General features: G+C 42.5%; 1 protein-coding gene across 1 annotated transcript in view; it reads left to right on the top strand.

Annotated features, from left to right (window-relative positions):
• The first annotated feature begins 2,683 nt into the window (after positions 1-2,683).
• Positions 2,684-11,474, top strand: part of LOC130122083 (endoplasmic reticulum metallopeptidase 1) — a 42,004-nt gene continuing 33,213 nt past the window's right edge. Inside the window, exons 1-2 of the mRNA XM_056291115.1 lie at positions 2,684-2,958; positions 5,419-5,723. Of these exons, the coding sequence (XP_056147090.1) occupies positions 2,684-2,958; positions 5,419-5,723 (580 nt within the window). The remainder of the gene's footprint in view (positions 2,959-5,418; positions 5,724-11,474) is intronic.

Raw genomic sequence — 11,474 nt, 5'->3', positions numbered from 1 at the left:
GCATTCGGGGCTTTGCCTGGACTTCTGTAGGGGCTCGGATTTTTTTTTTTTAATAAACAAGCTCTATTTTGACACTTTTTTATGCACTCTGGCACCTTATTTCCATTCAAAGTACATGTCTTAAACATTGAAAAATTGAAATGTGTACCTCAAAAACTGTTTTGTAATCCTACTCTGGTAGAAATTTCCACGTACCTTGTGATACGCATTACAATTAAGCCACCGCAAAAGATTTATAATTTTTTTTCATATTTTTCAGGAAGTCAAAATATTGCGATTTCAAGTTTTTTTTATTTTTTATTTTTTTACTTTTTTGACAGAAATTGTCAAAATGGTTATGGCATGATGAAATAAGCTAAAATGAAAACATTTGTTATTTCAGTGTAACTTTGAAAGGTACACCATGACATTGACCTGTCCATACAGACATTTGCAATTCATAAAATTCATTCCAATTTACAGGCATGAGTAGCATTAGCATTTTAGCTAATCAAAATTGCGTCACTCTTTGACCCTCTGACACACAAACACACAAAGTAAGACCACATTTTTGTTACCAGTTCCCACGCCTGATTCTGACTCAGCTGCTGCTGCTGCTGGCTCTTCAGTCTGGGGCATTATAGTCCACAGAGACTGCTGCCTGATCTCGTCCGTCAACCTATCCATCAACACTGCAAACAAGAAAGGGCTCAGAGCCGATCCTTGATGTAATCCCGCGTCCACCTTGAACCCATCTGCCACCCAAACCGCACACCTCACCGTTGTCATCTCATACATATCCTGCACCACTCCTACATACTTCTCTGCAACTCCCAACTTCCTCATACTGTACCACACCTTTTCTCTCGACACCCTGTCATATGCTTTCTCTAAATCCGCAAATACACAATATAACTCCTTCTGGTCTTCTCTATACTTTTCAATCAACATTCTCAAAGCAAACATCGCATCTGTGCTGCTCTTTCGTGGCATGAAACCATACTGTAACGTGCATGGATAAGTAGACTCGTTGGCCCTCGGACCCTTTAGTCGACTGATTAACGTTGTCAATTGCGGAGTGGGAGACACGGGTTCGCGTCCCGGCTGTGGCCCTCGACTTCGCTACATTGGTGTAGAAGTGGGATGGTGAGACCTTGAGGTCATTGGAAGCTCGTGCGCCCAGAGGCGTGAGGGAGCTGATATGCTTAAGCGCGGGAACGCGCTTCCCGAACGAAGGGGGTAGTGTAACGTGCATGGATAAGTAGACACGTTGGTCCTTAGTTAAAGGGTCTGATCCTTTAGTCGACTGGTTAACGTTGTCGCTTGCGGAGTGGGAAACACGGGTTCGCGTCCTGAGCTACCCCCCCCCCCGAATTCGCTACAATGCTGTTGCTTGCTAATCGTCACCTTTCATCTTAACCTAGCTTCTATTACTCATTTCCATATCTTCATGCTGTGGATGATCAACTTTATACCTCTGTAGTTGTTACAGTTCTGCACATCGCCCTTGATCTTGAAAATCAGTATGCTTCTTCTCCACTCCTCAGGCATCCTCCCACTTTCCAAGATTGTGTGAAACAATCTAGTTAAAAACTCCACTCCCATCTTTCCTAAACATCTCCATGCCTCCACGGGTATGTCATCAGGACCAACTGCCTTTCCCCTCTTCGTCCTTTTCATAGCTGCCCTCACTTCCTCCTTGCTAATCCACTGCACTTCCTGATTAACTATCCCCACATTATCCAACCTTCTCTCTTGCTCTCATTTTCTTCACCCATCAGCCCCTCAAAGAACTCCTTCCACCCTCTCAGCACACTCTCCACGCATCGTATTCTTCATGGATTTTATAACTCCATTATAATTCTGTTATCCTCTTTCAAATTGTGTAAACACAACATCCATAGAACGTTGTCCGTCTTGGAAGAGAGATCCCTTCTCTGTTGCTCTCCCTGGGGTTTCTTCCTGCTTTTTCTCCCTGTTAAAGAGGTTTTGTTTGTTTGTTTGTTTGTTTTAGGAAGTTTTCCTTATCCGATGCGATGGTCTAAGGACAGGATGTTGTGTTGCTGTAAAGCCCCTTGGGGCAAGTTTGTAATTTGTGATATTGTGCTATACCAATAAAATTGACTTGACTTGACATGCAGGTGGCTGGCGTGACAGAGAAAGATGCAGAGGACAGGAAGAGATGGAAACGGATGGTCCGCTTTGGCGACCCCTAACGGGGGCAGCCAAAATTAGTAGTAGTAGTAGTAGTAGTAGTAGTAAATCGACTTACTGATCCTGACTACATTATTGATATGTTGTATAAATATTCTATTGACAGAGCCCTCATATGTACAGACGATTTTCTGTCAAAGTATTCCAAGAACGCAATTTAAGACCCATAGTGAAGCAGCATTGTTTGTACATGGCTCTGGAACGCTTTCCCATTTGAATTGAGAACAGACACTTCAACAGCAATTTAAAACGCTTGTGTCTAAACAATCAAGCACTGACTTTAGCCGGGTTGAGCCTCCCTCTACTGTCCTAAAAACTGCTGTCCTTAAGACTAAATTATTCTCTGACCAGAACGCAACCCCTTAATGGTTTACATGCACGTCCGCTTGCTGGTTTGACTCGGGACAAATTTGGCCCTCCGCGTTTCCCGTCGGCCGCTATGAAAAGCGAAGCTCGTGCGCCGCTTGCAGCTGATGTAGTGATGGCAAAGATGGAGAGCGACACTACGATCAGGAGAATACGAGCTTCCGGACCCCAAAGTAATGTACCGCAAGGGAACATCGACTCCCGGAGCAATTGTGTGATTAACCACTATTGTAGTGACCCGAAAAAGAAGCCCGAAGTGAGTCTATACTTGCTCCGAGAGGGGGTCGCGGCTTCCTCGGTGCTCGTATTTATTTTGGTGCTATGGGGACTCGTGCATTTGTCGCTGCAGCAGCTCGTCATTGGAAAGTCGACTGGCGAATTCAACGCAGTGAGGGCCAGGTTAGTTGGTTTTCCCCTCACGGACTTGATCCCCTATCCCACAACTTTACACCTGTTATAACTGTTTGACTAGACAGCGTTAACCTTTTCTCTGGTTGAGTAGCCTGAATATCAGACCCCGAAACAGCTACCGGGTATACCCTCCCTCCCCTTCCTTCAAGGTAACTGGACTTGCCAGGTGTTGTTTGAGATGTAAGGTTTGTGTGTGTGTGGTTATGTGTGTGTGTGTGTGTGTGGGGGGGGGGTTCTGAGGAAATACTTCAGGATGATCCTCAATTTATTCCTTGAGTTGCACACTGTTATCACAGATTTAGCATTGTAAAACCCCCTCGGTCAGAGTCCTGCATCTGTCGCCTCTCAGATTGAGGTTCGCCCAGCGTAGTGCTGAGTGCAGGGCGAAGTGTCACAGCCTACAGGAAGTAGGCGACTTAGTTTAGCCTGGTAGTAAAACCTTAGCTTGATAATGCATAACGTATATTTTACTATTTGGTTAGCGATGCTTTCCCCCTTAAAACGACGACTTGTTATTTTACATGTGCCTTAAATTTTGCTAAAACCAGAGAAATTGCCTAACATGTCATCAGACATCATCATTTGTGCAAAGGTCCTATCGATATAGTCGCAGTTCTGCTCAAACTCATCGCCCTCATGTTCATCACCATTATATATAATATATATATATATATATGTAGAGATTATTTAGGCTTTTTGTCTATATTAGAGAAATCATCACAAAGACCTTTTTTTCTGGACCTAGGAAAGAACACAAGTGACTTTAACACCTGAAAATGTTAGTTGTTGTAACCTAAATACATGCATTTCGGTGGATATCCCCATATCCAGAAGCTTTGTAATGTGTAAAAAGCTGTGTTTTATTAAAACTCATTATTTCCATTTAATTATACAGCCGCTAAAATGGGACATTGATATCACTCATTAACGTAATACTACTATCTTTTTAAGTAAGAAGCAACGTTATAAATTGGGCTACTAGGCCCATTTAAATTCTAGAAATGCCACTCTTCAAACCAAATGAGCACTTTTGTTGTATCAAAGCTATACAGAGACGCTGTCCCAGTCAAGTCCTCTGAAAACGTACACACTTTGTCTTGGATGAAACAGCAGCAAAGTTTATGTTCATTGGCCGAGAGTATTTACACTATGTATTTTTCACTTTCTGTTGCTCCACAGAATCATATGTTGATTTTTGGTACAGTTCCTCAGAAATCCATGTTCTGAGGGAGGTGATGTAGCTGAAAAGTAATATAGCAAGGACACCAATGAATGTACGCCATCAAGGACAAATAATTCACATCAACTATAAAATGAATGAAAGCATATGACTTATTTTTTGAGTGATGAATCTAAGTATAGTATACATGGACTGTATCACATCAAGGTGTGCCACCAACAAGCTGGGACTGAACTCAGTAACTCAGGAGACTGGAAAAACTTGAAAGTACACATTTACCCAACACATGCATATCAGATCAGTGGCTCTGTTGTGATTTTTATGAAATTGGTCTGTGTCCTGGAATCCATCTTTTCTTGATCATAAGCAATCTAACACCGTCCATTATTGTCTGTTATACATTTGCCTTCATCTACTTGGGGAGAAATGTCCAAAATATTCTCTATACTTCTAATTGGATAATTGGTCATCAGCTGACCAACACCAGGGAGCTGCACAACACCAAATTGTAAACTGCTGCAGTTTTTGTTTTTTGTTTTTGCCAGAGGGGATGGTTGGACCATTAAGATGCCACATATATAGTATCTTTCTAGCGCTGTCAACACACAAAGGCTAATTTGGATGGTATCCTTTTACACTATCGAGAAAATATGGATCAGCCATTGATGTATATAAATTGTGCAAACAAACATTCAGCAATAACCAAGACAAGTTGGTAGAAACAATAGAAAATTGGACTTGGCTGGACGTATGTCCTTGCACATGCACACACAGACACATTCAAGTGTTAGCCAACCCCAGAACTATAGCACTCAAGTGTCAACTTCCATGTGTGATGTTATATGTTGGTGTCTGTGTGACTGGCAGGTTAGGATGGATCCATCCTCTTACTGGAGTATTTTGTCAGTAAGAGAGAACAGAAAAGACAGATTATTAGGGTACAGTGACTGTAATGATTGTTTGTATCAGTTAGTAATGAGGTGCTACTTTTACTGGTTCAGCTAGTCTAGGTCATATTTAAATTGTTTTGCTGCTGTGTACATATTGGCCAAGCTTTTGAAAACTGGTAATTGATTGGATGTCATTATGATTTGATTCACTCACTGAGACAGAAATAACAGCAATAGGGAACTATTTAGGCTGGCTTCCTTAAGGGAGCTTAGTTGCTCTTTTAACACGACCATGGTTTTTTCTGACTTTGTCTCTATCTTTTTCTCTCCCCCTCCCCTCTGGTCTCGTCTCCATCCCTGTCCAATTGTACAACAAAGGCGGCACTTGGAGCACATCACCAGTGTGGGCCCGAGGCCAGTGGGCAGCCAGGAAAATGAAGTGTTGACAGTGGGCTACCTGCTGGAGCAGATTAAGCACATTCAAAGTGAGAGTACTTCAGGCCCCCACCGGGTTACAGTTGATGTGCAACGTCCAACAGGCACCTTCTCCATTGACTTTCTTGGGGGTTTCACCAGCTTCTATGACCGTGTCACCAACATTGCTGTCAGGCTAGAGCCTAAGGCTGGGGCACAGCATCTGATGCTGGCCAATTGCCACTTTGACACTGTGGCCAACAGTCCAGGTACAGTGATCCACTGGCTTTTGACAGATTTTATTTCTACTGGCTAAAAATAAATTCTTCCCATGACTGAACTGGCAATAACCCATTTTATTGAAATCTCTAGTACAGTAAAGGTGCTATACATTATATTTAGAACATTAATATAGCAGCAAACAACTATTTGCTATGTGAAGAGATAGTGGAGTTCTGTGTTTTGGGAGCCGGTCTGGCTACACGTGCATCTTAGTGTATTGGGCATGCATGTTAGTGCATGTGAGGTAGCTAGTGTTGGCAGGATAGCTCGCAAGCTAATAATTATGTTACATGGATTTAGGTCACTCGGCAGATTGAAGAAATAACTCCTTACCAAGCTGAATACGTTACTAATGTTAATGAAATAACTCTATACTGTAAAAATCAATATTCCAATGATAGAAATAATTGCCAAGAATGTGAAGAGAGGGGGGAGGAACGTGAAGGGAGGGGAGATTTGTTTTGTTTTGGTCTGAGATGCTGGTACTGAATGTCATGTATAGCAATTTTTCAGGGTATGTTGTCACTAAACAGTGATAATAGATGGGCCTCTAGTTCTTAACGGTTTGTGTTGTGTTCTAGTTCTCTGTAGTTACTCATAGCGTACCAAGTTTTTTTATACAACCAAAAGTTGATGGATATTTGCAAAGAGGTTGGTTGGGGCTACACATACAGAAGATGACATATAAACAGAATACTGTGGTTTACTAGGAAGCTCTCAGTTATGAATGTGCTAGAGTGGAAATGTGAACCAGTGTGTGGCTTGAAAAGAGTATGTTTCAGTTGAGTTTCCGCGAATAAATTAACATTAGGGAATAACTGCTGTCTTTATTACTGCCCTCTCACTATCTGTTGTGTTATGCTTCAAGAACAGAGGGCCTTAAAATGATCAGTGCATCATATCTAGATTGTTCAGTGATCACATTGCTTATTGATAAAAGGCAGTTTGATCCTGCATTGAGTCCATACATGGGTGTCCATACATGTGTTTGGGTGTGCTCTGTGAATGGGGTTAGATAAGAGGCTAAATGTTATTAATATATTGAAAATTTGCCCTAGCATGTATGCATGTATATTTTATAGAGTTGTAATATCTTAATTCCATGATGGAAGTTCCTGAACGATTCACATTACCTTTAATAGTTATAATGCATCTTCGCATCCCAAAGTTTCAATGATCAGCAGATGGGAATTGTTGAATATGAGTGGGGTTCAGAGATAAACAAGGGACAAAGCTGAATCTGTCTCTGGAATAAGTGGCAGTGACAGTGGCACAAATGTTGTCCAGGCCTCGACTAAACAGGCCCCAACCCCCAACAATCTCAAAAAGCCACAGCACATGATTCTCTCCCTCCATCTCACTTTCCCTCTGATCTTAACTTCGTGTTTTTTTTTCTTTCTTCGTTTTCTTTCTCTATTAATTGTGTTCCTTACCACCAGTCTGTCTAATCTCAGGCGGTCACATGCTACCTCCACTGTTCCCACTTTTTACATTCTTAAAGTTCTGCTGGGTGATTCTTTCTCCCCAGTACTCCCAAATGCAAGAGGTGGAAATGAATCTGGTCTTTCCCAGGTTTTTGCTTTATATGGGTGTTTCACATGTCTGTCACTTGCCAATGTAAATGTAGCAAACTTGCTTCAATGTACTGTGTTTGAAAGGGGAAATTAGTGAATTGTTATCAAGATGCACTTGACAGTAATCAGAGCTCTCATCTGTATATTTCTTCATTTCAGGCTTTGCCGACAGTTTAGCAGAGTTGGGTGATGTCAAGAAAATGCTACACATTTGTTTAGTTATATGAGTAGAGTTATGTTTTCACTTAAATGTCCACCTAAACCTGAAGTCAAGCATAAGTAGAGGGTTTATTGTCATAGCTTTTAGGTCATTGCATATATATTAGATAGCTCATTTTGTCATTCGTCATAAGCCTCTACCTATACATTCAGATAAATCCTTAAAGGTCCACTAAACGATTTCCCCATTGATTTTCCATGAAAGTTCTTCCTTGCCCTCTAATACAGTAGTTATTTATGGCAAATCAAGTTCTATGATGATTGTAGGCGAAGCAGTCTAGGTTTGCCTTATGGGGTCGAAGCCCAGGCATGGAGCGACTCACTGACAATTTGCATACATGTACCTACTCAGTGGGCCCTGCCCATCAGTATGACTATATAATTCCAGTTTGCCTGATGTTCACTCTTCCGACATTTCTTTCATGAATTGTGGGGACAGTAAGGAAGCAAAGCTTGGTGGCTTCTCCTATGATCATAGAACTTGTTACCACATGTAACTATTGTTTTATTTCATGTAGGCTTTTCTGTCTAGCTTTGCCTCATTGGATAAGGCAAAGCAAAGAGTGGAGCCCAGATTAATACAACCCCTGCTAACCATATGAGCAGAGATTGAAATCGGTGACTTCCCATGTAACATCTTCTCCAACAGAAAGAGTAGTATAGGGAGTGTCATCGACTCATACATACAGTCTCCCCCCTCAACTGAGGGGGGGATAAGTAAACAGGCAATAAGGACCATGTTCATTGATGGAATTAAATCAAAGTGTGGGAAATGGGGCCAAATCACACAAGAAGAGCGTGGTACACTTTGCTGCATTGCTACAATAGAAGGAAGAGCAGACCCGTTTAAGAGCCACACCTATTTATCGAATTCAATCAAGTGTGGGTTAGATGCACTAATCAACAAAAAAGAGTGCTGCACACTTCTGGCAGCACACCAGAGAAGTCTTAATTCACTGTGACGAAAATAATGGTGCCTCAAGAATACCACCAATTCAGTTAGCCTGGAAAGAAAATTATTTCAGAAACATAACCCCCATGCCATTTTACAATGCTGTGGTTGCAACTATTCCCAAATCCTCTGTGAATAGTACACATGGCCATTGAAACTCTAGTTAATGGTCACACCAATTTGCATATGAAAGTAATCGTTGGTTTTGGTCTGTGCAACTGTGCCATTTATAAGGTTGGGGGATACCTGCAGTTAGTTGAGACTGACGAACTCAGTGAACCGTTTCTCCCACTAAACATTGTGTCCAGATGAACTGATTCACCTTTCTGTGATTTCCTTATCTGGATTATGACTGACTCATTTCGGTGAGGATTGTCTTACACTTGTACATGAGTATGAGCAAACAGTGTGTAAGATGGCAGACTTCAGGAACCACCTGAGATTCAGCCTCAGGAGCAGACAGAGTGGGATTACACTTAAGAGCCTGCAAATGAAATCTTTGGTCAATGGCCACCGAGCTAAAAAGATCCTCCTGAAGGCACAGAGCCAGCTGTTGAATGAACGGGTGAGACAAACTAATTTTACCATCGAAGCTTTGAAAGCCAAAGAAGAGCACATCCAACAGAGACTCACACCGTGTCTAGATGAGACCACTTTCCAATGTGTGATTGAGTTCACAGAGAAGGTTTGTCTTACACAACATGAAAAGTTCAAAACCAGGCAGTAAAAGAAGTTTGACCTATTTGCTGCATGCCAGAGACATCGGCAGACAACGGACGGCACCCTCAACAGCAGACAAAGAGACGGACACCAGATATACGTCAGCGATGACGACAGACAATTGACCCAGGCGGAGAAAGAAATCCTTGGTCAGGGGCTGAATTTTGCTATTACACTGAGGCAAATCCTGCTAATGGAACTGATCACAGCCACGGAATCAGCAATCTGTAACAACAACATCACGGACCCGGAAGCGGAGCAACTGCGGACAAAAGTTTCAACCTGCCTCAGCAATGCAAAGGCGCCGCCATCCAACATCAGCAGAGACGGGAGGAATGCACTCACAACTTTCAGTAAGGACAATACCATTATCATCCTTCCGGTGGACAAAGGCAGATGCTCTGTTTTATTAAACCAGACAGACTATCATGAGAAAGTTATGATGTTACTCAGTGACATGAATACTTATGAGCCTCTGAAATGAGATCCAAGCAGTGGCTACAAGAAAAAGGTGATAGATTTTGTGAAGCTGTTAGAACAGGACAATGCTATTGACAGAATTTTGTACCATGGATTATACCCAGGGGAAGCTACACCTAGTCTGTCTGATTTACCTAAGACACATAAACAGGATCTGCCAATATGGCCTATTGTTTGTATGATTAATTCCGTGACCTATAACATCTCTAAGTATCTGGCATCTATACTTAACCCGCTGGTAAGCAGTAATGAACATCACATTCAGAACACTATGGATTTTTGTGGATAAGGTTAGGGGCATTATTGAGGTGGATGAAACAATGGTCTCGTATGATGTTAACATCTCACTTCATGTGCGCTCCAGTTGATGACACAATGGAGGTGGTCCATATGAAATTCCAGGACGACCCCACCTTTAGCAATAGCACCACCCTTAACACAGACCAAGTGTGTCTGCTCCTGAAGCTGTGTCTTCAGTCCACATACTTCACATACAGAGGGCAGTTCTATAGGCAGAAGCATGGGTGTGCTATGGGTTCCCCAGTTTCACCTATAGTGGCCAACTTGTGTATGGAGGAAGTGGAAAAGAAGGCTCTGATTTCCTATCCAGGGGCACCACCTAGCCATTGGTTCAGATTTGTGGACAACACGTAGGTTAAAATGAAATCTCAGGATGTACCACATTTCACTGACCACATTAACTCGGTGGACAACCACATCAAGTTCACCAGGGAGGATGTGAAAAATGATGGGGCAGCCTTCTTAGACTATGAAATTGCAATTGGTGATGAGGACATTTGATTTTTGATATTTACTGTAAACCAACACATACTGATCAATACTCAAGGTTTGACTCTCATCATCCACTGGAGCACAAACGAGGAGTCATCAGGACACTGAACCACCAAGCTGACAACATCCCCGCTGACACAGTGGACAGGGAAGGGAAGAAATCCCACATTAAACAGACCCTGGTTAAGTGTGGTTATCCTAACTGGTCGTTTATCAAAGCCAGGAAGATGCCCAAACAGTTCACCAGCTGATCAAAGAGAGGAGAAGGACAACAGCTGCCTAAGCGTAAACCAGTGGTGATTCCATATGTGGCAGGAGTGTCAGAACAGCGGAGACGCATATCTTCCAATCACCACATCTTGTTGCTTTCAAACCCCAAAACTAAGAGGATGGCACAACACAGGAGAGCTAACGCATCAGGCCAGGCCGAAGTCTACAGCCATCTACAGGCCAGTGGCCACTCTTTCAAGGATGAAGATGTGCCCAGCCTTGATAGGGAGGAACGCTGGTTTGAACAGGGAGTCAAAGAGGCCCCCTATGTGATGAGAACAATCATACCTGAACTGTGTGTGTGTGTGTGTGTGAGGGGGGGGGGGCGGGGTAAGAGCACATCTGTCGCCATCTTACAATGCTGTGATTGCAACTATTCCCCAATCTTCTGTGAATAGTACACATGGCCATTGGAAGTCTAGTTAATGGTCACGCCAATTTGCATATGAAACTAATCGTTGATTTTGGTTATTATGCAACTGTGCTGTTTATATGGTTTTGGGATACCTGCCATCAGTTGAGACTGACGAAGTCACTTGGATGAGTGATGAAACATTTCTCCTACTAAATGTTGTGTCCAGATGAATGATTGACCTTTCTGTAATTTCCTTACCTGGACTATTGAGCATGCATAAAGACATAACCCCCTCAACTTTCTGACGTTATTAATACCTCTTATCTCCTGAAGCATAATCGCTGTTTGGAGGAGGGGAAGATGGAGCCAGAGCACC

This window comes from Lampris incognitus, chromosome 12 (genome assembly GCF_029633865.1).
Source record: "Lampris incognitus isolate fLamInc1 chromosome 12, fLamInc1.hap2, whole genome shotgun sequence".
NCBI lineage: Eukaryota > Metazoa > Chordata > Actinopteri > Lampriformes > Lampridae > Lampris > Lampris incognitus.
Note: the sequence above shows the minus strand (reverse complement) of the source record. Positions and strands in the feature narration are given on the sequence as shown.